The sequence below is a fragment of the Muntiacus reevesi genome, chromosome 1 (genome assembly GCF_963930625.1).
Source record: "Muntiacus reevesi chromosome 1, mMunRee1.1, whole genome shotgun sequence".
Lineage (NCBI taxonomy): Eukaryota > Metazoa > Chordata > Mammalia > Artiodactyla > Cervidae > Muntiacus > Muntiacus reevesi.
The window spans coordinates 256614545-256642394 of NC_089249.1; the positions used below are offsets into that span (position 1 = coordinate 256614545).

The following is a 27850-nucleotide window of genomic DNA, read 5'->3' on the forward strand; positions in this document are numbered from 1 at the left end:
CCTACGCCCTACCCTGCCTCTCGCTGGTCCCCCTACTCTCCTCTACTTTCCCCGGTAGCCCTTTTACACATGTATGCATTTATGTTTGTGTTTGTATATGAATACCTGTAAATATGTATTTTGTTGGGTTTTTTTAAAAATTTATTACTGTTTTTGCTATTACTTCTTTGTTGGGTTTCCTCTCTCCCAGCCAGAATATAAACGCTAAGAAGGCAAAGATTTTGGCTTTTCATTTCATGTGTTGAAAGATTTCATTTCATTCCATTCACACACAAGAATATGTGTTGAATAAATGGAAGAAAGGGGGAAGGGAGGGAGAGAGGATAGGAAGGAAAGAAGAAAGGAAGGAAAAAAGGAAAGAGAGAAGGGACTTGAGGGAGAAAAGAAAGGTAGGGTAGGGAATTCGCTACTTGTGCTTTTATCTTCCACACAACCTCTTATACTGGATAGAAACTATTTTAGTTTAGGTACACATGTGCTGACTTTTGGCTTCAATAAACAACGTGACTTGTTTACTGTGATCATAGAAAAAAAACAAAATAACAGGTGGGAAGAGAGAGCCCGGCATGCCAGTTTCTGCCTGAACATTGACCAGTCAGCCCCTCCCACACCTCCCTTGCCAAACGAGTGAAGCAAATGCATCCTCACCTCCCAAATGAACGTTAATCACTGTTTACCCTGGGCTTTGAGATCCACAGATGAAAGTTCTCATAAAAGGAAAAAGTGTTATTACCTTGTGAATGGCTATAGGCTCTCATCTAGCTCTGGAAACTGATCAAGTGGAAACGTTGAATCATGGAACTAAGGTTGGCCAGATATCACACTTGTTATAATTAATGCAAGCTTGAGCTTCAACACAGTGACATGTTTCCTTTAAATAAAGCAAAGTCCTCTTTGGATGTGTGGAATCTACACAGGTCTCTGTTTTCAGTTAGGAACTAAGAAATTTCATGTATGTAGAAGGCAGGAAGACAGATGTGTCTCTGATTTCTGATGGGGCGAGGAGACGCTTGGGGCAGACTGCTTACTTTCGAGATATCTTCTAAATGATCCTCTGTCTCCTTTACCCCAAGGGACAGTGACAAGAACAGTCCTAAAATCATGGAGATTTTGAGCTGGAGCTGAATGTAGAAGGCCTGTAAGCCCACTTCTCACTAAACATGGAACACTCTCTGTGGTCTGCTGACCAGGGCTGGCCTGGACTGCTTCAATAATCTCTGTGATGGGGAGCTTATTACCTGCATGGTTGCAGATTCTGATATTGTCTAGCAACTGTTGTTAGAAAGCTCTTTGCCTATGTCTCTGTTTGATCCAATAGTAGTATTAAACACTTTGCATGAGCAAGCGCTTTGGGAGATGGAAAGATTAAAAACAACAGCACTAGTACTGTGGATTCCACAACCACCTAGAGCAATGTTCTGGCCTAGAGGACAGCTTGAAACATAGTAGTTTTTCAATAAATACATGTTGAATGAATGGAAGAGTAGATTGCACTCTAAGAAGAATGAGAAAGTACATAAGGAATCATAATACTAGGTAGAATTTAGATAAAGGGGAGGAAAAACAACTACAGTAAATACCAAGCTGAATCTCCTTCCTCTAACTTTAATCATTCCTAGCACTGACATGTGAATTCATTCATAAAAGTTCACTTCTTCTTCCATGGACCCTGGCTGTATTATTTCAGGTTTGCTACATCTTCCCTTACCTCTTTTCCAGACTCAAGAGTTGCAGAACCTATAACCTTTTAAATGATTTCTAAAACAGCTATCAGTCTGAATTTCCTCCCCCAAGCAAGTCCAGTTTCTCAGCTGGGCTCTTAAGATGATGTCAGCCTAAAATAGAATAGATCAGCCAGTTTAGATGTGATCACACCAGCCTAGGATACACCAAGACTCTTTTCTCCTATGCATCTCCTATTGTGCAAACCATTTGGTCCTGGAACCATTTTTTCCTGGGACATGTTTATATTCTAAGAAAACCCAGTGTTCCAAAGAACATAGTTTGGAAAATAAGAGTGTAACATTATGTGTTGGGCTTCACTTCAGGAAGAGGGGTCAGTACCTATTTTACACCTTTTGCAATAGAATAGTAAAATTGTAGCCCATTAATATGATTTGCTATGAAATTTGATTTCTTTGTCAGAACTTGAACTTTGATTTTTCTACTTATACTTCAACTTGAACATTATTAAGAGTAGTGTGATTTAGTGGACAGACCTTAGACTTGGACCTTGGACTCAGGTCACTGATTCATTGCATGTTCTGGGAAAAGCCATTTTCTTTCTCTGAACCACAATTTTTTTATCAGCAAAGTGAAATGGTTGGTCCAGATACTCTCTGATATTCCTTGTAGAGCTAAACTTTGATGGTCTTAAGCCAAGCTTTCTCTGACTTTCTCCAGGTCATTCTATAAATTTTACTAGTGTCAGGGGAGGACAAAGAGATAACTAGATAGCTCTTTTAAAGAGATGCAAAACAAAGAAGATAAGTAGCAAGTCAGCCTTCAGTTCAGTTCAGTCACTCAGTCCTGTCCGACTCTTTATGACACCGTGGATGTCATGGTGCAGCACATCAGCCTTCCCTGTCCATCACCAACTCCCGGAGCTTGCTCAAACTCATGTCCATCGCATTGGAGATGCCATCCAACCATCTCAACCTCTGCTGTCCCTTCTCCTCCTGCTCTCAATCTTTCCCAGCATCAGGGTCTTTTCCAGTGAGTCAGTTCTTCTCATCAGGTGGCCACAGTATTGGAGTTTCAGCTTCAACATCAGTCCTTCCAGTTAGTATTCAGAACTGATTTCCTTTAGGATGGACTGGTTGAATCTCCTTGCAGTCCAAGGGACTCTCAAGAGTCTTCTCCAACACCACAGTTCAAAAGCATCAGTTCTTCAGCACTCAACTTTCTTTATAGTCCAACTCTCACATCCAGACATGACCACTGGAAAAACCATAACTTTGACTAGATGGACCTTTTCTGGCAAAGTAATGTCTCTGCTTTTTAATATGCTGTCTAGCTTGGTCTTAGCTTTTCTTCTAAGGAGCAAGTGTCTTTTAATTTCATGGCTGCAGTCACTATCTGCAAGTGATTTTGGAGCCCAAAAAAATAGTCTCTCACTATTTCCATTATTTCCCCATCTATTTGCCATGAGGTGATGGGACTGGATGCCATGATTTTAGTTTTCTGAATGTTGAGTTTTAAACCTACTTTTTCACTCTCCTCTTTCACTTTCATCAAGAGGCTGTTCAGTTCTTCTTTGCTTTCTGCCATAAGGGTGGTGTCATCTGCGTATCTGAGGTAATTGATATTTCTCCTGGCAATCTTGATTCCAGCTTGTGCTTAATACACCCTAGCATTTCTCATGATATACTCTGCATATAAGTTAAATAATAGCAGGATAACAACATACAGCCTTGACGTACTCCTTTCCCTATTTGGAACCAGTCTGTTGTTTCATGTCCAGTTCTAACTGTTGCTTCCTGACCTGCATATGGATTTGTCAGGTGGCAGATCAGGTGCCTATTCCCATCTCTTGAAGAATTTTCCACAGTGTATTGTGATCCACACAGTCAAAGGCTTGGGCATAGTCAATAAAGCAGAAATGGGTGTTTTTCTGGAACTCTCTTGCCTTTTTGATGATCCAATGGACGTTGGCAATTTGATTTCTGGTTCCTCTGCCTTTTCAAAATCCAGCTTGAACATCTGGATGTTCACAGTTCACATACTGTTGAAGCCTGGCTTGGAGAATTTTGAGCACTACTTTACTAGCGTGTGAGATGAGTACAATTGTACAGTAGTTTGAACATTCCTTGGTATTGCATTTCTTTTGGATCAGAATGAAAACTGACCTTTTCCAGTCCCGTGTCCACTGCCAAGTTTTCCCAGTTTGCTGGCATATTGAGTGCAGCACTTTCACAACATCATCTTTCAGGATTTGAAATAGCTCAACTGGAATTCGATCACCTCTACTAGGTTTGTTCCTAGTGATGCTTCCTAAGGCCCACTTAACTTCACATTCCAGGATGTCTGACTCTAGGTGAGTGATCACACCATCATGATTATCTGGGTTGTGAAGATCTTTTTCGTACAGTTCTTCTGTGTATTCTTGCCACCTCTTCTTAATATCTTCTGCTTTTGTTAGGTCCATACCATTTCTGTCCTTTATTGTGCCCATTTTTGCATGGCATGTTCCCTTGGTATCTCTAATTCTCTTGAAGAGATCTCTAGTCTTTCCCATTCTATTGTTTCCTCTATCTCTTTGCATTGATCACTGAGGAAGGCTTTCTTATGTCTCCTTGCTATTCTTTGGAACTCTGCATTCAAATGGGTATGTCTTTCCTTTTTTCCTTTGCCTTTAGCTTCTCTTCTTTTCTCAGCTATTTGTCAGGTTTCCTCAGACAACCATTTTGCCTTTTCACATTTCTTTTTCTTTGGGAAAAAGTCAACCTTACCCCCTACTTTTGAGACTCAGCTAACATGGCAGAACTGTGTAAATGGGAAAACAAACGTGAACTACTACCTGTGACTCTCTTTGTTCTTTGCCTGTGTAGTGTGGCATGTTTTCGTAAGAAAAGAAAAATCCTGAGAGTTTTTGCTTCGTGATAGTGACACTTCAGTCACATCACTTCCACCATGATGGGGTTGCCCTGCCATGTTCATACCCTGCCTTGCACATCATTGTGTCACCTGACATGCAAACTCCTCACTCACCTTAAGTCTCTCTGCATTTCAGCCCAGGTTGGCAATAGTTTCTTTCTTAGCAACTGTGATTATTTGAAAATAATGTCAAAACAAATAATTTGCTTTTTTCACCGCCTGACAATCATTTAGTAGCTATGCCTATTCCCGAGTCTCTGCCCTCATCTCTCTTTAATTATTCTCTTCCACCTTTCTCTCCTCCATCAATTCCCTTGGTTAATTCAGAACTCCTCCAAGAAGTTGGGCAGAGGCATCTCAGGGCTGGGAAGAAAGCAGCAGCCATTTCTTAGTGCTCGGTGATGTTTCAGGACCATGGACAGCGATGTTGCGAGGAGATGGGAAAAATCCATTTCAGTTGGTCTTTGCCTGTGGTTACCAGGCCCCTGTTGGAACCCCACAGGTGGCGGAGATGACAAAACTCTACAAAGACACTGCAGTAAGAACCATCTTCCCCAGAGCTTAGAAGCCAAACCTTACACCATCACATACAAAGAGCAGATTGCATCTGGGCCCTGCCGTTGTCCTAATCTCAGCTCGCCTGGCATTTACCTTCCTTCCCCAGGCTGACCTCTGATGATGGGGCAGGCCCTGGAAGCATTGTGCTAGCTGGGCAAACGCTGCAGCCATTGTGTCGGCATGGGAGAGCTGCCGGTTCCTTTCCAGCCCAACACTGTAATTTTATCAACTCTGGCTCAGAGAAACCTATATTTATAATGCTAATTAGGAGAGCACACATTTAATTTGAGTGGAAGACTGTTTGTATCTCGCTGAGCCTGAGAGCACAGGGCTCAAGCGACAACAGTCAGAGGCAAAGCAGGCCTTTCTCCCTTCTCCAAGTATTTGAAACAGGCCTGAGCCTTGCCAAACAATTTCTCTGTTGGATTAAAAAGAGAGGCGGGGGGAGCGGGTGAGAGTGCTGAATATGCCGGAGCTCAGAAAACTTTACGTTTATCTCCCGTCTGCATAATATATTTCTCTGTGCACTGAGAAAACATGCCTCTTATGTTATCTAATTGTTTCCTGACACATTTAGCAACATTTCACACTCTTTAAAGTGACATTAACATTGCTGACAGTGGAGGTGCTTTCATTAGCTGGGCTTTGAATTGTAGCCAGGATGCACTGCAGGTCTTCAAACAGGCTTGTAGAAGGCGAGAAAGGCATTATTTATGAAAATAGAGACTTGGCCAACAGTGCCCCGTGGGTGCATGTTAATTTTGCTGACTCCAGTTAATTTAAGAATATGTTATTGTGCACATGGGCTCGTGCACGCACACAGGATAAGTTCTTATGAGTTGAACTGGGATGTCTTCGTTGTCCGGCAGGCCACGAGGATGCCTGCGTATTGTCGAAAGTCTGAAACATCTCCCTTTCCATGTATTTTCAACCACAGCATAGTGATTTCAGACACACTTGAGTCATTTGGCATGCAATCCTCAGACTGAGAAACGTGTGGCTAGGGTATATGGTCAGTGTGACTATTATGCCAGCTTGTGGAGTCAGTTCTCCTCTTTTATCCCCCTTAATGCTTCCTTCTGCCCTTCGAAGGTCATTTTTTCATGTCTTCAGCTGTCTGCATGGAAGCATAGTTTCCCCTGGTGAGTATTCTAAATGAGCCTTCAGAGAACAGGACCCAACAGTGCCTGAGAAGAGAAATGTGAAGATTCATTCTGACTTTCATGAAAAAAGGAAGCCAGGCTGGGAAATGATGGGGAAGGTGGAAGTCAGGTTGTGAAGGAGGAAGTCAGGATGCAACCTCACCTGTGATTTTGACCTGATTATTGATCTCTATACTTATTACCTAGGTGCAGTAGATGATATTTAGAAATTGTGGAGTTTCAGAGCTGAAGGAGAGCTTCCTACAGGTTGTTTTGTCACCTCCACAGTGCTATGCTTTCTAATCTGCCTTCCCTGCTGATTCTAGTTACTCTTCTCTCTCTATCCCACTCATGTTGCAATAACTCTTTGTGGCCATTTGATCACTAATCATAGAGATCTGAATTAGCATCTTGACTTTGCTCATTACTTACTGTGTGACCTTGGCCAGTCACTGGAACTCTACCTGCCTCAGTTTCCTCATCTGTAAAATGGGGATAATTATCATACCTTCCAGGTAGTATTGTTGGAAAGGATTAGTAAGTTACAGACAATGAAGTATACTAAGCATATTGCCTAGAACATTGTGAATGCTCGAAAAGTGAGATTAGTCTCCTCTACTGGAATATGGGTTCGACTGTGGCTAAGAGTACATCTTCACGTTGCCTACAAGTACTGGGAAGTGTTATGTAATTGTACAGTAGCAATGTCAGCAAAAATAAGACTGGGAGCTGACTGTGGCTCAGATCATAAGCTCCTTATTGCCACATTCAGATTTAAATTGAAGAAAGTATGGAAAACCACTAACCATTCGGGTATGGCCTCAATCAAATCCCTTACGATTATGCAGTGGAAGTGAGAAATAGATTTAAGGGACTAGATCTGATAGTCTGAGTGCCTGATGAACTATGGACGGAGGTTCATGACATTGTACAGGAGACAGGGATCAAGACCATCCCCAAGAAAAATAAATGCAAAAAAGCAAAATGGCTGTCTGAGGAGACCTTACAAATAGCTGTGAAAAAAGGGAAGCAAAAAGCAAAGGAGAAAAGGAAAGATATACCCATTTGAATGCAGAGTTCCAAAGAATAGCAAGGAGACATAAGAAAGCCTTCCTCAGTGATCAATGCAAATAAATAGAGGAAAACAATAGAATGGGGAAGACTAGAGATCTCTTCAAGAGAATTAGAGATACCAAGGGAACATGTCATGCAAAGATGGGCTCAATGAAGGACAGAAACGGTATGGACCTAACAGAAGCAGAAGATATTAAGAAGAGGTGGCAAGAATACACAGAAGAACTGTACAAAAAAGATTTTCATGACCCAGATAATCATGATGGTGTGATCACTCACCTAGAGTCAGACATCCTGGAATGTGAAGTCAAGTTCCTTAATCACTCTGTGCTTCATTTTCCTTGCCTGTAAGAGGGGATGATAATCATCTATAAAATAGGACAATTAATGATTCACTGAGCTAATTATGCAGTTGTTTAGTGCAGTGGCTGCACACACTAAGAACTCAATACATGTCAGCCATGATGACAATGATTTGACTTTAGTGCTAGAACGTGGCCAAGAGGGATTGAGTAGTGGGTACAGTCAGACATCCTGGAATGTGAAGTCAAGTGGGCCTTAGGAAGCATCACTAGGAACAAACCTAGTGGAGGTGATGGAATTCCAGCTGAGCTATTTCAAATCCTAAAAGATGATGTTGTGAAAGTGCTGCACTCAATATGCCAGCAAACGGAAAACTCGGCAGTGGCCACAGGACTGGAAAAGGTCCGTTTTCATTCCAATCCAAAAGAAATGCAATGCCAAAGAATGTTCAAACTACCACACAATTGTACTCATCTCACACACTAGCAAAGTAATGCTCAAAATTCTCCAAGCCATGCTTTAACAATACATGAACTGTGAACTTCCAGATGTTCAAGCTGGACTTCAAAAAGGCAGAGGAACCAGAGATCAAATTGCCAATATCCACTGAATCATCAAAAAGGCAAGAGAGTTCCAGAAAAATATCTATTTCTGCTTTATTGACTATGCCCAAGCCTTTGACTGTGTGGATCACAATACACTGTGGAAAATTCTTCAAGAGATGGGAATACCAGACCACCTAACCTGCCTCTTGAGAAACCTGTATGCAGGTCAGGAAGCAACAGTAGGAACTTGACATGAAACAACAGACTGGTTCCAAATAGGAAAAGGAGTACGTCAAGGCTGTATATTGTCACCCTGCTTATTTAACTTATATGCAGAGTACATCATGAGAAAGGCTGGGCTGGAGGAAGCACAAGCTGGAATCAAGATTGCTGGGAGAAATATCAATAACCTCAGATATGCAGATGACACCACCCTTATGGCAGAAAGCGAAGAAGAACTAAAGAGCCTCTTGATGAAAGTGAAAGGGGAGAGTGAAAAAGTAGGTTTAAAACTCAACATTCAGAAAACTAAGATCATGGCATCTGGTCCCATCACTTCATGGCAAATAGATGGGGAAACAGTGGAAACAGTGGCAGACTTTATTTTCTTGGGCTCCAAATCACTTGCAGATGGTGACTGCAGCCATGAAATTAAAAGACACTCCTTGGAAGAAAAGTTATGACCAACCTAGACAGCATATTAAAAAGCAGAGACATTACTTTACCACCAAAGGTTTGTCTACTCAAAGCTATGGTTTTTCCAGTAGTCATGTATTGATGTGAGAGCTGGACTATAAAGGAAGCTGAGTGCCAAAGAATTGATTCTTTTGAACTGTGGTATTGGAGAAGACTCTTGAAAGTCCGTTAGAGTATCCAACCCATCCATCCTGAAGGAAATCAATCCTGAATATTCATTGGAAGGACTGATGTTGAAGCTGAAATTCCAATACTTGGCCATCTGATGCAAAGAACTGACCCATTGGAAAAGACCCTGATGCTGGGAAAGATTGAAGGTGGGAGGACGAGGTGACGACAGTGGATGAGACGGTTGAATGGCATTACCGACTCAATGGACATGAGTTTGAGTAAACTCTGGGAGTTTGTGATGGACAGGGAGGCCTGGTGTGGTGCAGTCCATGGGGTCGCAAAGAGTCGGACATGACTGAGTGACTGAACTCTACTGAACCGATTGCATGCATTGACTGAGGCCTACTGAGGGTAAGTCATTTGCTGTAAATCCCTCAGCTAGCAAGCCCTGAGGTAGCCACAATCGGAGCCATGGCCTCCTCACTCTAACTGTACTACTATTGGGGATTGTTCATGTCCAAGGCAGTGACTTAGAAATGACTATATGAGGAAAGAATGAACTAATGAACTGATCTGTGGTCTGCTAACAAGCTAGACTTAGTACTGGTCTAGTGTACTTTTTCCATTCTAGTTTTCAAACATTTCTAAATGTTTGAAGGGGAGATTTTCAGCCTTTCTGTTGGCTATTAGTGGTTATTATATCTAATCTTCAGCACCTTATCAAGGAGTGGTCCATGAGGAATGAGTGGGTGGTAGTGTGGGTAGGCAACCGAGAGATGACAAAGTTCAAGCATCTGTCACCTAGATCCCTTCTTTTGTCTTTGCTGTCTCTAAGGCACAGAGCAGAATACAGACTTCAGCCAAACATTGTTTGCTATCTGCAAACAAAGCCTTTGAAAAAGAAAGCTTCCAATAATGAGAAGAAAAACAGTTACCATGTGTAGAGCACTTTACCATTTGCTTTGGACTTTCTTATATGTTATTGTTTAATCCTTAAAATGTCCTAAAAAAGGGAAATAGGACATCTCTCTCATCGCCTTCTGATGGATGACAATGTTTACACTTTACTTCAGAACATTTATATAGATATCTCATTCAATGCTTAGAATGATCTGTATTTTTACATACATTTGTTGATCAAACATTTGAGAACAGCAAAGTTAAGTGACTTGCCAAAATTCACCCAGGAAATCGGTGGCAGAGATAAGTTAAACTTCTGTCTGGTTCCACTGCCAATCATATTGTCACATCAGTGATGGGTACTTTGTCATTACAATGGTTAATTAAATTTCATTGTCATTCCCTATGCGGTGTTAAAAGCTCTAGAGCCTTAGCTCCAGTTCTTCCAATGAGACAACCCATCCCGTCTTAGTTCAGTCTTCTGTCCTTTGAAATGCGGATAATATGAGTTTGCTCAAACTCATATCCATTGAGTTCGTGATGCCATCCAACCGTCTCATCCTCTTTCACCCCCTTCTCCTGCCCTCAACCCTTCCCAGCATCAGGGTCTTTTCCAGCGAGTCAGCTCTTCACATCAGTTGATCAAATATTGGAGCTTCAGCTTCAGCATCAGCCCTTCCGATGAATATTCAGGGTTGCTTTCCTTTAAGATTGACTGGTTTGATCTCCTTGCTATCCAAGGGAATCCCACGAGTCTTCTCCAGCCTCATAGTTCGAAATCATCAATTCTTTGGCACTCAGCTTTCTTTATGGTCCACCTCTTAAAGTTCCAGCTACTTGATTAAAAGAAAAACACACATTTAAAATCAGAATAAATTCTTCTCAGCAAAATACTGATACACTGAGAGGCACCAAAAGCCCAAGACCAATAGAAACGGCATCCAGCAGTGACATCAACGCCATTGTGCACTTGACACATGTGCAGTAGAGATTTGTGGCATAAATTGTTATAATCAACCAATAGCACCACTCCTTACAGTGTACCTGCTCTGAACTGGGTACCAACATACAGAGGTGCATGATCCCTCATTTCCACCCAATCGTTCATAGTCTTATGAATGAGCCAGGCATGTAGAAAAATAAATATGTTAACATATTACAAACACAATGATACAAGGATGTCCTGGGTAACCAGTGGGTGAGGTGATCAGGGAAGATTTATAAAGAAGATGATGCTTAAGCTGAGTCTTCCAGGAGGTTTGCAGGAGAAGACTGAAACTGTCAATGAGAAAGGAATGACTTCCATACACAGGAAAGGAGGGTAGGGGAAGATGGATATTCAGTCACCCCAGTGCTCTGATGTGGTTAGAGTATAGGGCGTGAGAGCATCTGGGAAGAGATAATTCCATGGGAGAGTTAGAACTATGTTTCATAGGCACTGCGGAGCCTTGGGAGAGTAAAGGAGGATGTCAGGAACAAATCTGTATATTCAGAAATATATTGGCTCTTGAATGGAGGAGAGAGACTCAGGAGTGAGGGATACCATTTAGTGGCAAGCTAGAACCATAGGCTAGACTTAGACATCATATTGGTGGCCGTCCAATATGGTACCCAGCAGCCACATGTGGCTATACGAACTTAGATTAAGAATTCACTTCCTCATTTGCAGTAGTCACCTTTCAGGTGTTTGGTATTCACATGCATTAAATATTGACATAGAACATAGCCATCATCCCAGAGAGTTCTGTCAGTCAGCACTGATCCACACAAGTGCACCTCACCAAAATAATAATACCATCTCATCTTAAAGAAGCTGAGAGATGTAATTAGGATGGATGTATCAAGGAACTAGAAATTTGTGGTCAGAACGTGTTTGAGACTCCCTTACCTTGGGTGAAGAGTTGTATTGCTTCTGTTGGAATAGAATTTATATCCTCCAAAGGGGAAACTGTACAGATTTGCTGCATTTCATCTCATGAATATGAAAGGGCTGGCATTAAGGAAAAATTATAGAAATCATATTACTTCAAAAATAAACTCTCCCCTCTATCTAGAGCCTGATCTATATTTGACACCTTCCAAAGTGCAATGCTGCCAGGAAGATGTGCTATATAAACAGGCAAGTTGTTCGTGAGATCTAGGAATGACACTTAAAGGCATGGAGCCCCAAACTGTGAAGACAGTTCATGCTCAAGCTCCTGAAAGAGGCCCTTTAACTGGGGCAAGTCCAACAGCCTGCCACTCTTCCGATAAATTATGTATAATGGCCTGTGCGAAATCAGGATAGTTTTGCCAGGGCCATCTGAAAACGATTTGTTTTCGAGAAAATGCTTAACTGGGCTTTAGTGAGTTCAGTGAAGTGTGAGTGAAGAGGGCAATTAGGTCTTCTGCTGTAAAAATAAAAACTTGAAATGGGCTGATATGGAATAGCTCAAGCCCAGTTAAGCTGATACTGCCTCATTGAGAAGACATAAGAGGTCATCATGAAAATTCCTCAGGTGAGATGCACTTACCTCACCCGAGCTGGAATGTTCTCCCCTGAATCTCTTACATCTGTAAAGGCAACCTAACTCTGTTGACAGGCAGGTCTCCCCATCTTCTGGATAAAGGCCAACTGTAATGTCTCTTAGCATCAAATTAGATTTGCTCTAAGGAACTTTTCCCTCTCTTTAACTTAAATCCCCCCATTTGCATCTTAAACTTACTTGCTTGAAGTTTTCTTGGGTGAAGGGGAAGAGCTAACTGGATACAATTTTTGCTTCTAATATCTACCTGTATGCCTGCTTGCTTATTTACCTCAGTTGTGTCCAACTCTCTGTGACCCTATGGACCATGGCCTGCCAGGCTCCTCTGTCCATGGGATGCTCCAGGCAAGAATACTGGAATGGGTTGCCATTTCCTTCTCTAATATCTACCTAGTTCTTATAAGTTGGGGGGGGGGGGGGGGAAGGGAGCTACTTAGAAACTGATTATGTCACATAAAGGATTTTAACCACAGGGGTTCTTGGCCTCCACACTGCTGACATTTGGGGCTGGAAGTTACTTGTTGTGGAGGACAGTCCGTGCATTGTAGGATGTTTAGCGGCATCTCTGGTCTCTGCTTACTAGACGTCAGTAGCATCCTCTTCCTCCCCCGCCCCACTGAACTCTGACAACCAAAATGTCTCTAGACACTGTCAGTTGTCTCCTGGAGGGACAAAATTTCCCCCTCTTTAAGAATGACTGATCTAGACTAACACTGGCTCTACATATAAGCAGCTAGCAGGGGAATATAAATACATAACATGATGTAAAAATTACACACACACACACATATATACACTCCTATTTGAATTTTCAAATGCTATATTCATTGAGGTTGCTTTGTATTCTACAGTTTTGATTGAACCTACTATCTCTGTTCTTTTTTAAAATCTTAGACACAGGCAAGAAATTGAGTCTTGGGTGATTTCTCTCGCCCTACTCCAAGATCAGTATGTTTATTGTAAGGCCCAGTCCAGCCAGAAGGTGATCATCTGAGTTTCTCTCCATTGCCAAGGACAGAAGGCTACTGCAGTGTAAGCTTGATTGATACCAACATTTGCCAGCATCTCTCCCCTACTCGCTGATGCCCATAGTATTCATATCAATAGACTAGGTACCCCCTGCCATAAATGTTTTCTCTGGGACCCAACATGTTCCAATTTCTCGTGATTTAACAAGAAGGGAATCAGCTTATAGAACATGAGCATCTCATAATTCTGGAAGTCTTCTGCCCTGAAATCTATTCTAGGTGTTCTACTAAATAACTTTATGGTGTTGACCAAGTCATATTCTCACTTTGGCTTGGTAACCAGGTTTAGACCGGATGCTTTTGGTTCTGAGTGACAGAAACCAACTCAAACTGGCTCAAAAAACTGGACAAAACAAAACAAAAAAAAAAAAAAAAAGAGGGTTGGGTGGAGAATGAATTGGTTCATTAGTTGAGAAGTTCAGTGACAGAGTTGCTTCAGTGGTAGCTGAATCCAGTACCCTAACAGTGCCATCCGAATATCTCTCTCTGCCCCTCACACCTCTGCTGTCCGCTCACACCCCTTTCTCAGGCAGCCTCTCCCCTTGACTGGCAGGATAGCTACATCGTTCCAGCCTCACTGTCTACCAGACTCAACCCAAGAGGAAAGAATGACAGACCCCGTGACTATCACGTGGCCATGCGCACAGAGTAGGTACTTGCAGACCAACTGGAACCAGTAAGCTGCAGGTTTCATTGTCTCCATCTGAGTCCCTGGCACTTACCATGGTGTCAGACACCGCCTCAGGTATATTATCTCCGGCCTTCACTTACAGCATGTAAAGTCAGTGTTCATCAGTGCTAGTGTCATCAGACAGGCCCAAAGAGGCGACGTTAATTGCTTAAACTCACAGAGAAAGTGCCAGAGCTCAGTCAGCCTGGCTTTAGAGCCTGTGCCCTCTCCATTCCCCACTTGGGCTCTGGAGGACAGAGGAAAGCGGGTGGACCAAGGAACTAAGGATGGACCGCACAGTATCGAGACAGGAATACTGTAAGCAGGAAGGCAGAAATCCTCATTTGCCAAAGACTGTTGGATAATCACATCCATTGGAATCCAGGATTTCTTTTAAGGCAGAGTAGAAAATGAGAATGGGGTGGGTTGGATGATGAAGGCAATTAACAGGTGAATTTCAACATGAGCCAAGTCCAGGTTTAGGAATAAGCCATTGCAGTTTTAATAAAACACAAGCTGAAGGTCAGATCTTGGTTCTGCTCTGTTCTTGTTATTAACATCCCTGAGTCTCTAGACAGTGCTGCTGTGATCATTGTGTTAGGTAGTTAGAATAGGAAAATGTCCAGAATGGCGGTGGCTAAAAGACAAGGAAGGGAAAAGTCCATGAAAATAGAACAAAGGAAGATCCGAGAACCAGAGTGAGGACCTCAGGTAAAACAAACAGCACTGCTGGCTAGCCCAGTTTACATAGGACAGGCCCAGAGAGAGGAGAAAAAACATATAAAAAGAGGAGCCAAAATTGGGCTGAGGGGCCTCTCTTCTCTTCGCGTCTTTTGGGCCGACATGCCCTCATGCCTTGAGGATGTGTTTTCCTTTACTTTCTAAATAAAACGGAGCTGTAACACTGGTCTGTCCAAGGGCTGTAACAGTGGTCCATCCATCACTTCAAAGTTCTGTTGTGACAAGACAGAACCAAGGAAATTACAAACTCCCCTGACTTCTATGATAGTCCTTGGACCTTCCTTTGTTCTATTTTCAAGGGTTTTTCCCTTCCCTTGTCTTTTAGCCACTGCCATTCTAGACTCCTTTTTTCTATTCTAACTACCTGACAACTGGGGAAGGGTATGTGAAAAGTCCCAGAGTCTTTTTCTTAGCACATAACGTCGGCTGAACGGATGTGCAGCGGCTCCCTCCACGTTCCTTCAGCTGGAGGCGGGGAGTCCGGCTCGAGCTGTTGTCAGGGCACTTTGGACCAGATGTGGTGGCGGCTGGTTTCCTGTGCCCCAGTGCCTCCCTAAGCTCACCATACCTCGGGTGAGCTCTCCCACCAACAGCCTTCGTCAAGTTCCATGTGCAGAACCAGGTAGAGTTGAAAAGATCTGATGCATCTTCCAGAATGATGTTCACATGGAACTCCAAATAAAGTGGAGCTACATTCCTCAACTATTCATCAGTTACAAACCAAATGCTCAGCTGCTCAGTCTCTTTGCACCCTCAAGGACTGTGGCCCACCAGCTTTCTCCATCTAAGGGATTTCCCAGGCAAGAATACTGGAGTGGGTTGCCATTTCCTCCTCAACAAAAGGAGGGCACAGTCTCAGGCATTGGAATGATTTCTGTTTACATACATACCCACATACCTCACTTTTCACTCTGTCAAAAATAGAGATTTCATAAATCCCAAACATCTGAGGGGAAATGGATAATTTAGTCAAACTTCTGAGTAAACAGTAAGTATTGGGAAATGCCATTAGGACAGTTGTTTGAATTCTCAAATCAACTGCTTTGCTTTTGTTAACGCAGTCCTTTTGCAACCTCAACTTTAACACAAAACTGATATTTTTTATTAAGTCCTTAAACTTACAAAACCACAGAGGATTTCCTGTTTCTGACTTAAGAATTGTTTTCTTTCTTTGCAAATCATGTATCGTGTATGCGTGATCTCTGACTATTTCCAGGAGGAGCCTTGTTTCTGTCCCCGGTTAATTACCTCCCCTAGGATGACCTCTATGGTGCCTTCCAGAAGAGGATCAATGAGTCTGGGGTTCATACCTTGTTCTTTTTTTTTTTTTAAGCAATCTCTCTTCTTTAATGTGGGAAGTGGGAAAGTATTGAAAGAGCCATTTCAGGCTTGGGTTTTGCCATCAGAACACCTGAATTAAAATCCCAGCCAGTTTTGCTATTGGTACAACATTAGGAAAGCTAGTCTATCTCAGCCTCAGTTTCTTCACCTATAAATGGGGATGATAATAGGATTTTGTTCACAGGGAAGTTGTGAATGTTATAAGAGAATAGTGCATGTAACATACTTGGCTAAGTTCTTAGCACAAAGCGAAATCACATGTATATTTAATAATGAGTTCATTTCACTTATTATTTTATATGTAATTGTTCTTCATGATGTTCATTTTGTTTTGTTTTGACTGTCTCCCACCCGTGTGTCTCTGCTCCACCAAGTATCCCGATACCCCGTCCCTGCATAGATCAGTTATGCATTGTCTACACAGAAGATTTTAGTATCAGCTGGCCATTAATCTTTTGAACGGAAGAGGAACTTTGTTGGAAGTAAATCTGGGGAATTGATCTGCAACATGCCCTCAATCATAAATTAGTGAATGTGTTAGCAACAGTTGGGCAGAGCAGCAATTTCATGGATGATATTTACTGCTTTGGGGATGGAGAGTAGATTGTAGCCATTTAATCTTGGGTGGGAGAACTAGAGTTGGATCCAAGTCAGTTTAAGAAGAAAGACAGAGCTGTGATCAAGACATTGGGAGTGAAAGCAAGGTGACTTAAGCCACAGATGGTGTGGAATAAAGTTTTCAGATGTGGCTGAAGCAGATGATGTATGAAGGGCTGGAGCATAGATGGCAAGTGCACTCTAAAGATATTACGCTACCTTTTCCCTCATTCCTTATCCATGATTTTTCTGTTTGATGATAGGACTATTTCCTTCAGAACCCAGGCGGTCCTCAGAATCCTTCTCAACACAGCCTTCTGAACAGCCACTGCCAGTCAGAGCTAGCATGAAATTGATTTGTCTGGCCATATGTCTTTTTTTAAATATATGCATTATTGACTCGTAGTTGACTTAGAGTGTTTCAGGTACACAGCAAGGTGATTCAGTTATACACATATATTATTTTTCAGATTATTTTCCATTATAGGTTGTTGTAAGATAATGACTACAGTTCCCTGTGCTATACAGTAAACCTTTGTTGCTTGTTGCATATCTGTTTTCTTTTTAATTAGAAATCTAGCAGTCTATTTATACTAAGTCAAACAAGTAGAATCAAAATGTCATAAATTTTTTAGTTAGGTAAAAATGCATAGGGTCCTTTTTTTTTTTTTTTCAGGCAAAGCTCTACTGGGGCTCATGCCAGCGCAGAGGACAGTGAGAACAAATAACCGTTCCCTTGCTTGCCCACTCCTCCAGGAGGGGCAGGCTTGTTCTTTATATGGAGTGAGGATAGGGATGGGTCCAGAGGTTGGGCAGAGAGGTGAATGAAGTGGTTTGCCCACGCCATGTGTCTTTCAATCCAAAAAATGGTATGAATTGAAACGGTCACAAAATCTTATTCATTTGAAAGCAGAAAAATCAGCAAATTTTACTTAGTTCCCACTTTTAAGGTCATGGGGAATCCAGTCACACATAATTAGACTTTGATTTACATGTGGATCTTAGAAAACACACACACACATACACCCACACATATCAAGACCATGTGAGTTGAATGAATGACATATTGCTGCCTTTGCATGTTTCCTCTTGCTTTTTAACAGATTGATGAAACCTGGTTTTCTGTATATTTGCCGTGGACTCTATACACATTCAAAATAAAATTTCAAAACTAGTTTGGGGGTCAGGGAGCCCGCATGGTGCATCAAGTAGGAACTGGATAAGGACATAGCCCCTGGTTTCATGCCCATCCCATACTAAGTATTTTAGTAAGAAATCATGGTCTATAAAGTGAGCCTGTGTAAGTTCCAGCTTTCTCCCCTGTACTTTGGAACCTGTTTGTGTCTGTACAGATGGTCTCTGTCAGTTGGAATAGTCATGGGGAAAAATGTAACATAAGTGAACAAAATTAGCAAATGACATAGCAAATAGAGAACAGCACACAATTTGATTGGGGGCAGATCTTGGGACTGAGAAATTTCCCAAGTAGCAGTGGATACCAGCTAGAGAATTTAAGGAGCTCCCAAAGCATGGGTTTTAAGGGTGCATGGATTTCACAGGAATAAGATAATTCTGCGGTGTATATTCTAATAGACGGGAATAACCCCCATGCTTGCACTGTTAGGATTGCTCTTCCATTGTCTGTGTGTGTATAAATTAAAAAGCAGTCCTGTCTGTACTCTAGGAAATGAATTCGTGCTGAACAAAATTTCCAGAAGTTCATGTAAAGAATGATTTCACAGCAACTATCATATCAGGCTCCTGGAAAATTGCCCCTGAACTTCAGTTCCACCTCAGTCACTCAAAGGAATTTAAAAATTGGCTTCCAGCCACCCTTGTTCTTCAACATGCAGTTTCAGATATGCCTCAATAATACAAACTTTAAAGCCTATTGATTGGGAGTTAAAATCCATTCTTGCCACAGCCCCGCTGCTAAGTAGATGTCAATGCCAACTTCACTGTGCCCTGGTCAGGCCGCCTCTGCATCAAGGAGCCTTGAAGAAGGTGGAGGGTAGCATGGCTGTGAAGAAGCCACTTTGAACTTCATAACAAAATTTTGAGAAAAGCTCTGAACTCTGCCAGCTGATAGCTGCTATCAATGGTTATTCAAAGCAGTGTTTCTCACTTGAAATCTCCAGAGTGCCTTGGGATGGGGAAATGGGAAACTTGAAATATGATTTCCTATCCATCACCTCCCCTCCTTCTATGTCACCTTCTTCCATTTTGTCACCATGCAGTTTAAGCAAACAGCATGCAGACTGGTGAGAGAGTAGATTTGGGAATAGGCAAACCTGGCCCCTGTCACTTGCTGCCTATTCAGTCTCACTGTGCTGTGCCTCAGTTTTCTCATCTGCAAAATAGGGATGATAATCATTTAACCTCATAGAATTGATCGTGATTGTGCTGTGAGAGGCAGATACTCATTATGCAAAAAGATTAGCAGTTAAAATAATAATAATGATGGTAGTATTTTTATCAGCTTTGGGGGGAAGTCACGTTGATTAAATGTGTGTACTGATTCTGATCACATGCTGATTATTCAGCCTACCCTTGCTGGAGCATCTGGCAAGAATATCATGCCTTATATGTCTCCTGAACAGTTATGAATGAATTGGATTTTTAAAATCAAACTTCATTCATCCATTGACCTACTTCAGGAACGAGTCTTCTTTGGCGGTGTTACCAAGCCCCTAACATTTAAACTTTAAGGGTACCTTGTTTCCTCTCTCTCTCTGCCACTCCCACCCTCAGAAAGGGTAATCGGCTAGTGGTTTGATGCGTCTGTGCTGCTGTTCATTGTGTTTCATCTCACCAAGAGCCCCTTTCCTCTTCTCTTGAAAATTGCCTGCATACCGCCTTTCCCAAGAATCCCTGTTTGACTCTCCACCCCTACTTCGACCTAGTCTCTTTTTCTGGGCCCCCGTAGAAGCATGTTCTTACATGGGACCGTCATGCTCTCTACCATGTGCTGCTGAAATGGTGTATTTTACTGTTTGCCTCTCCCACTAGACTGTGAGCTCTCTGAGGGCAAGGATGATGTCTGTCTTGTTTTTGTATCCTTAGTGTTTAGCAGAGTCCCTTTAGGAGATGCTTGTACATTTTACTGATTCAAAATGATCTATCAATAACATTTAATGCACTGGGGAACTGATCATGAAATACAATTAAAAAGCGATGACAAAAAAATAAAAAACGATGACAAAAATATACATCCAGATGTAATGTCTGAGGGCTTCCCAGGTGGCTCAGTGGTAAAGAATTCAGCTGCAATGCAGGAGACGCAGATTCAATCTCTGGGTCGGGAAGATCCCCTGGAGGAGGAAATGGCAACCCACTGTACTATTCTTGTCTGGGAAATCCCATGGACAGAGGAGCCTGGAGGGCTACAGTCCATAGGGTCGCAAAGAGTTGGACACAACTGAGTGACTTAACAATAATGAGATGTCTGAAAATGCCTTCACAGGTGCAGTGCATCTAAAAGCAGGAACATGGGTTTCTTCTGCCTCGGGCATGTCTTGCCTGAGTTGAAACTCTAACCTGGTTCTTGAGTTTGCCTTCTTAATACCTTCCCTCTTTTCGACAACCCCCGATTTAGGGCATATCCCCTGGGCTGCTGTTCTTGGCTCATTTTTCTGAGCTTTCCAAATGAACAAACCAGCAGGCAAGCAATCACAAGGACCCCAAGATATAAGGGTGAATCAGGTTAAAGTCCACACAGCAGTTACCTTCATTCAGCACTTCTGCTGCCAGGAGCTCCCTGCCGCAGAAAAAGAGGGGTTATAGGGCCTTCTGTGCAGGAGAAGTTCTTGACAAAAGGCCAGCTCCAAGACACTGCCCACCTCCTTCCAGGCTGGCTGCTCCTCCCTATGGCTTGGTGTGGATGGTGCTCGTAGGAATTTCCCAGTGATGTCCAGAAGAACCACATGATGAAGACAGTGGTGAAAGAAACAGTCGCTCAGTCCTGTCTGACTCTTTGGGACCCCGTGGACTGTAATGCACCAGGCTCCTCTGTCCATGGAATTCTCCAGGCAAGAATACTGAGTGGGTTGCCATGCTCTTCTCCAGGGGAACTTCCTGACCCAGGGATCAAACCCAGGTTTCCCTCATTGTGGGCAGATTCTTTACCATCTGAGCCACCAGACTATGGTGGCACTGGCCACTTCTCTGAAATGCAAATGTGTCACCCTTTCTGCCTCTCCTCCCCTTCTTCCCCAAACTAATGAATTTGATTTTAGTCTCTCTTATTTATCTGTTCATTTCATTCAACAGATGTTGTTTGTTAAGAAGATACTGAGTATGTAGGGGTGAATAAAATAAGTAGACTTATCTCCCTTCCAATAGTCATAAGGGCTGTCAAGAAATTTAAACAGGATGACAGGATAGAGCAGATAAATGGGCAGTTCTCAAGAAGGCAAACAGGGGAGGCTTGAATGAAAAGAAGCAGGCTTGTGAGTATCAGTGAGGTTGCAGGTAAGGAAGAATGTTCCACTAGAGGGGACGGGAAGTGTAAAGACTCTGAAGATGGAATGATGTGATGTGTGCAAGCAACAGAAATAAAGATGGTACATTGGCTGGAGAATAAAAGTGGAGCATGGTACCACTATCAGAGGTGAGATGGGAGAGGCAGCTGGTGCCGCTGTAGATGAGACATGCAGGGCAGTGTAAAGAGTTTGGGTCTCTTTCTACAGGAAGTGGGAAGTCACCAGAAGGTGCCAAGCAGGAGGGTGATATGATCTAATTTCTATCAGTAAAATAGCATTCTGTCTGCAGTAGGGAAGGGAGAGAGACAAAGGTGTGTGGCAAGAGTGGAAGCAGGGAGAACAGAAGGGACTTAGTCCATTAAGAGATGGTGGAGACTTCGATTAGGACCATAGCAGGAAAGACAGAAGGAAGTGGATGTCTTCCTGACTGATCCCATTTCAGCTGTGTCGATGGATACTTCTGTTGTCATGTCCATTTTCTGAAATACACAACTATGGTCGTATGAATTTGGACTTTTGGAAAAAACATCAAATCACTCAAAAAAAATACACACCTGGAGCTTTTTTTTTTTTTTTTTTTGATATTTGTATTGTGAGGTGATTGTAATGTAACTTTCTCTGGATGTTCTCATGACACTCATTGCTGACCTTTGACCCCTCTGTCCTCTTTCCCAGGTCGTCCCATTCCACCTACATCCTCGTCTAGCCTCCTCCCATCTGCTCAGCTGCCTAGCTCCCATAATCCTCCACCCGTTAGCTGCCAGATGCCATTGCTAGACAGCAACACCTCCCATCAAATCATGGACACCAACCCCGATGAGGAGTTCTCCCCCAATTCATACCTGCTCAGAGCATGCTCAGGGCCCCAGCAAGCCTCCAGCAGTGGTAAGGAAACCATGGCGTCTGAACATGTGGTGGTGTGTGTGTGTGATGATTTGGAGTCTCCTGCAAAACGACACCTATGAAACCAGGGCTGGGGAGAAGGTGGTGTGGGGAGCAAGGAGGTGAAGTGCGTTTGTCGTCTGGTGACGTTGAGGTTTCAGGGTCTATTTGTTGAAGGTTGTGGTTACTGAAGAGGTGTGGCTTATCTGAACAGAGCTTGGCCCTCCTTCAGTGGGAAGAATTTCCCCCCAACTGCACGTGAGAGTCTGCAGGTCTCAAAGGTGAAGTGCAGAGAGACGATGGAATATTGAATGTTGTGTTACTGCGATTCTGGTCATAGCCGAGGGACACCCTCAACGTGACCAATGCATATGCATCTCAGATTTTTTTTTTTTTTTTTTTTTGATGGTTGGCTTCTGACTCTTTCTTCCTTGCTTATTTAGATGATTTTGCAATCAAAATGTGTTCCCCTGATGTGAATGCTGAATGTCTTGCCAAGTCTGAAGTGTTTTGAGGGGGACCTCTCCTCTGACCCTCTACTTGTCCCACTTCACTTGAAATTAATGAGCTGCTTCCATGGCACCATGATAAATACCACCTCCAAACCCTGGTTCTCTCCGTGGTTTTCACATTCACACATCAAAAGGAGGGGTCACAGCATTCCATCCCCTATTGAGATTTTGTGGTACTTGCCTCAGTTCCAGTTCTCTAACTCGCAGGTGCAATTGCCCCAGACCCAGAAGTAGCCATGCCTTATTTTGATTTCTGCTGTTGGTGGCTCACAAAACACGTGAATGCAGGATTGGCCAGCATCTAGGGTTAAGTACCCACAGCCCAAGGAGAGACGTTTGCGGAAATTAATTGCTCCCGACCCCCAAGGCTTGGGAGTTACCTTTGGAGTTGGTCACTCATGGTGTTCGTTAGCATATCCCATCAAAAGCAATCCGGAAAGCTCTGGATTTCCATGCCAAGGGTGTTCCTTGATGAGATTGTATTTGGGCTCCATCCATGAGTATATGCCACCAATGGCCTCAACCCCTACAATTAGAGAGGACCTCCTAAATACATTACAGATGATTCATTCAGGAGATGGAATGATGGACTGCTACTTATGATGGCCCATGCCCTTCTTCAAAGCCAGCCCTGATATATTTAGTAAACTCATATTCTTTTTCAAAAAAAAATTACCTAATCAAATCTCTCATCAAATGAGCAATCCATTGTTGATATTATGAAGGCCTTTAATCTACCATAAATCTTTATTAGAACTCATCAGAGCTTCTAGTTTGAGAGAAATGTGATTATGGCACTCTTAAAATGACATTACATCATTGGGGTGATTGGTTTATCATTTGGAGAAGAGACATCAATCATAACTAGCATAACCACACAGTAAATGAATTCAACCTTTCTACCGCGGAACAATGACACTGTAATTGCTCAAAATCAGGCTTAAAATGAAATCGGAAAATGCTCTTTCTTCAAATATGATGTTAACTTAATGGAATATATTATGAAAAATCATGTTTGAGGAAATTCTATATAATTAAAAATATGTGGAAATATATTCCCTTTTTTCTTTCATCGGAACCTGATTTTAGCTACAGGATCATTTTTTTTTTTCCTTTGCTTCTGAGATTATGTTGCATTTAATTGAACTATCCTCGCTTATGTTTTGCTGCTTTTTATTTCATACTATGTAATCGTGATGAATATTGTATTATAAAGGACAAGAGGCTTTTGAAATGAGGTGCACCTGCTGATAGCTTTTTAAAAACAGATGATTATTAGCAAGAAAATGAGCTTTTAAAAACTATCTCCTTTTATGCATATATGTATACCCAAGCCAAGATGATTTCCATAAGAGGGGTCAATCCATACCTCAGGGCTGTCTAGAATGTTTTCTTGGTGATAATGCCGTGAGTGATTTCTTTTCTGTTGTATCAGATTGTAAGTGGTTGATAGGGAATTTTTGTTGATTTGCTGCCTAATCAAGACCTCCTTCTGGTGGACACAACAGATGTGTGTGTTCGGACTCAAACTTATCCATTTTTCTTCACTCACACCAATTTGTTCTGCTCACTTCAAACTGATAGCTATTTAAGCTTCAATAATAGGGCAAAATACTACAGAAAATTTGAGGGTCCATTTTCATCCCACTTAAGACTACAGTGACAGGATTTCTTCACCTAAGGGGTAAAGATCCAAATGTGCACTATCCTTGTTGTCGGAAGGTTACTTAATCTGAGAACTGGTTAAAGCTCCAGTCAACTGGCTGCCATTCAAAATTCTTGATTCTGGCTTAGTGCTAAAGTGAGTGCAAATCCATTTTGAATATGTGTGGGCTCACATGTGTGTGTGTGTGTTGTGGAATGGATATGGGGTCCAAAGCAAATTGGGAATTCTATCAAGATCTGAATGTAGTCGCCATGAATTTAAATTTGACATAAAGGATTGAAAATAGAGTTTGACACAGAAGATGCAAAGTGCAGAGCCATGTCTGGGTGTTCTGAATTGAGTTTGATGAAAGGGGCTGGCTTTTTCAGTAGCTGTGGAGGCACAAACAAAGTGACCCCGTGATTGGCTGTGTTATGTTCAGCTGCTTAGAACACAGACCTTTCAAAGCCGATCTCTTGGCAATGACCCTGTGCTTTGAAGATCTGGGACCAGTTTGGTCTTTGTCTCTTTCTTAGGTGAAATAAAACCCCTTCCAACACCTTCAGCACATATATGACAGTAAAAAATTTCTTTCCTCCTGCCTTCTGATTGTTGCTGTTATGACTGGACATTAGTGAAGCTCATCATTAAGAGAGTCAGTGTGCTCATTTCCTGCTCAAAGAGCTTCTGTTCTAAAGAGACAAACTGGACATAAACTACGCACTAAAATGTTTTTGACAACGTGAACATCTCAAGGCAACAACAAAGCTTCACCATCGTGGCCCCGCTGCCATTATTTTCTGTGACTGTAGTGCATTCCTTAGTGGACGGTACTAAGACCTTGGCACCTGTGCAGCCAAATTGCTCTAACCTTCGATCTGTGCCAATCGTGCTGGTAGCCAGGTACAGCTAGTGAGATGCTTCGAAGAGGCGTGCTTCCCATCCCCTCAAGCATTTTCTTCCAGATAACTGAGCTCCGGCAAGTGGTTCATCCTGTGTTCTGACCTTCTGCCAGAGCAGGTCAGCTCCAGAGATGTTTCTTGTCTACAACAGCATAATTTCAGATTCTGTGAAGTAAGTCATCTGGAAGAAAAAAGTCTGGATCCCAGTGGCAGCATAATGGAGGCTCCTGCAGATGGACGCATAAGACTACCTTCCAAACAGGAATGGGGTTTGCATTTTGCTATCAGCATATGAGGCAGAAAATACCCAAGCAGCTGCATTGTAGTCTAAAAGCATTGACTTACCTCCTCCATTCTGAAAGGTTGAGTTTTCATTTTCTTAAAAGTCTAAATAAAGGGGTTTTGAATACTCATTAGTAACATCAAAGTATGCAGAAGAAATGTAATCAGTATGCATCTGCCAGGACCCTTTCCATTGGTTCTGTGTGACAAAGAAGCTATCTCCGCTGGAGAGTGTCACTTTGTTAAAGTGCATTGAAGGTACCCAACTCTTTTTAAAAAAGCTTCACCTTGGTTAATTCTAAAGAACATAGTACTTCAAAACAGCAAGCCCTGAGTTCCCTAGAGTGGTTTAGGAATTCAGTTGCCTAGCTCATTAAATGATACTCTTGTTTATCTGGCATCATAAAGCAAAAAACTTCACTCATCCATTCATTCATTCATTCCTTCTCTTACATCTTCCCTATAATTTGGACAGCTTCTAACAAATTCTTTTCAAAAACTTATAAGTTTTTGAAAATTATAAGAGAATAAAGGGAAAAATCTAGGGAGAAAAGCACATACAGGCTCATACACATAAAGTCCTGTTTCATTATTTAAGATAGAAAAACTTGATTCTAAGCTTCCCAGAAACCAAAGCAAAAAGAGAAAAACCCCAACACACACAACATCCGTGAGATAAAAGCAAATCAACTGACTGCCTCAGGGAAATTCTGCGAATCCTTATATTAGTGAGGCCAGAAAGATGACTGATTCTCAGAAACATGCTATAATGCATGCGAAAGAGTGTCCTGTCAAAATGTCTTATGACCTCCCTCCTCATGAGCCATAGAGAACATTTTCAGTTAAAAAACCTTTCTACTAATGTGCCAAAATTGCACAACCCAAGGGCAAAACTTGATTTGATCCATAGATAAACCTTAGTTCTATAAAAGACCATGTCAACTGTTTGCCCCATGGGCAACAGACCTTAAATATCATTGCTCATAACTAAATGTTTATGGAAATTAGTCAACTTTGGGGTGGTCGTCCTCACCCAGGACCTGAGAAGCAGATATTCTATGTGACAGCTTTGTCTTGACAGCCTTTGAGACGTTAGAAATGGCATCCTCTCCTGCGGACTAAAGCACCGCCCGGAGACAGTCTCATTCATCTGACTCCTCCCACCATCCACGGGGCTGGATTTGGGATGAGGCATGAGGGGAGTGCCTAGAATATTTTTAAGTTAATGAAATGACGTCACCTTGTATTGGATTGGCCGAAAAGTTCATTTGGGTTTTCCTGTACATGCATATAGAAAAATCTGAACAAATTTTTTGGCCAACCCAGTGTATTTTAGGCTTAAGGAAGAATTTTTCCTCTAATATGTTACAAATTTTCTTGTCTCCTTAAATAGATTATGCCCACTCTAATTTAATTTTATTTAGGATTTCCTAAATAGCTCACAGCAATTCTTACACACATGGATGATCTTACTGTGCTGATAATGCTAACTTGTTTTCTTTTAAAAATCCTTCTACACTGTGAGACTGTTGGTTGTGGTGGTTCAGTTGCTAAGTCGTATCCAACTCTGTGCTCCCATTGACTGCAGTATGCCAGGCTTCCGTGTCCTCCACTATCTCCCAGAGTTTGCTCAAATTCATGTCCATTGAGTTGGTAATGCTATCTAACCATCTCATCCTCGCTTCCCTCTTCTCCTTCTGCCTTCAGTCTTTCCCATCATCAGGGTCTTTTCCAGTGAGTCATCTCTTCACAGTTTATTGCACCTCTTTTGAGGTACCCCATTTTAACCTTTTTCTTTCTAGACTTCTCTTTCTTCTCTTGGGTTCAATTCACTATGCATAAAGCTCCTCTGTAGGATTCTGGTGTTAGGTCCAAAATAGATGCTCCATAAGTATTTATTAAATAAATTAATTCGTCAGTGTCTTCGGGAACTGCTAAGTATAATGCTTTACATCATGTGTGAATGGAAAAACTGGATAATGAGGGGGAGTGAAGGCAGTTTAGAATATCCCAACTCAGAGGAACATACAAACCATATTCAATATACCTATTTTTTGCTTGGTTTCTCCTGTTTTTGATCCTCTCGAACTTTGTCGATTGTCTTTAAATGAGAAGGTGTTGAATAACACTTGTACATATCATGACAAGCAGTGGCAGAACCAGTATAGAGGACTCAGTGGGAGCCTCAGCAGAAAGAGGCACACCTGTTGGGGGGAGATTTCATTCTTCACTCTTGACTTGGAAGTCGGGAAATCGAGTCCAAATATCATTCACGTCCCCAAATTGGATTTATTCTGTGCATGAGTTGCTTGGTTCCCA

General features: G+C 42.1%; 1 protein-coding gene across 1 annotated transcript in view; it reads left to right on the forward strand.

Annotated features, from left to right (window-relative positions):
• The window catches only part of TENM2 (teneurin transmembrane protein 2), a 1359342-nt gene that overhangs the window by 928360 nt on the left and 403132 nt on the right, over positions 1–27850 (forward strand). Inside the window, exon 7 of the mRNA XM_065919048.1 lies at positions 21984–22193. Coding sequence (XP_065775120.1) covers positions 21984–22193 — 210 coding nt within the window. The remainder of the gene's footprint in view (positions 1–21983; positions 22194–27850) is intronic.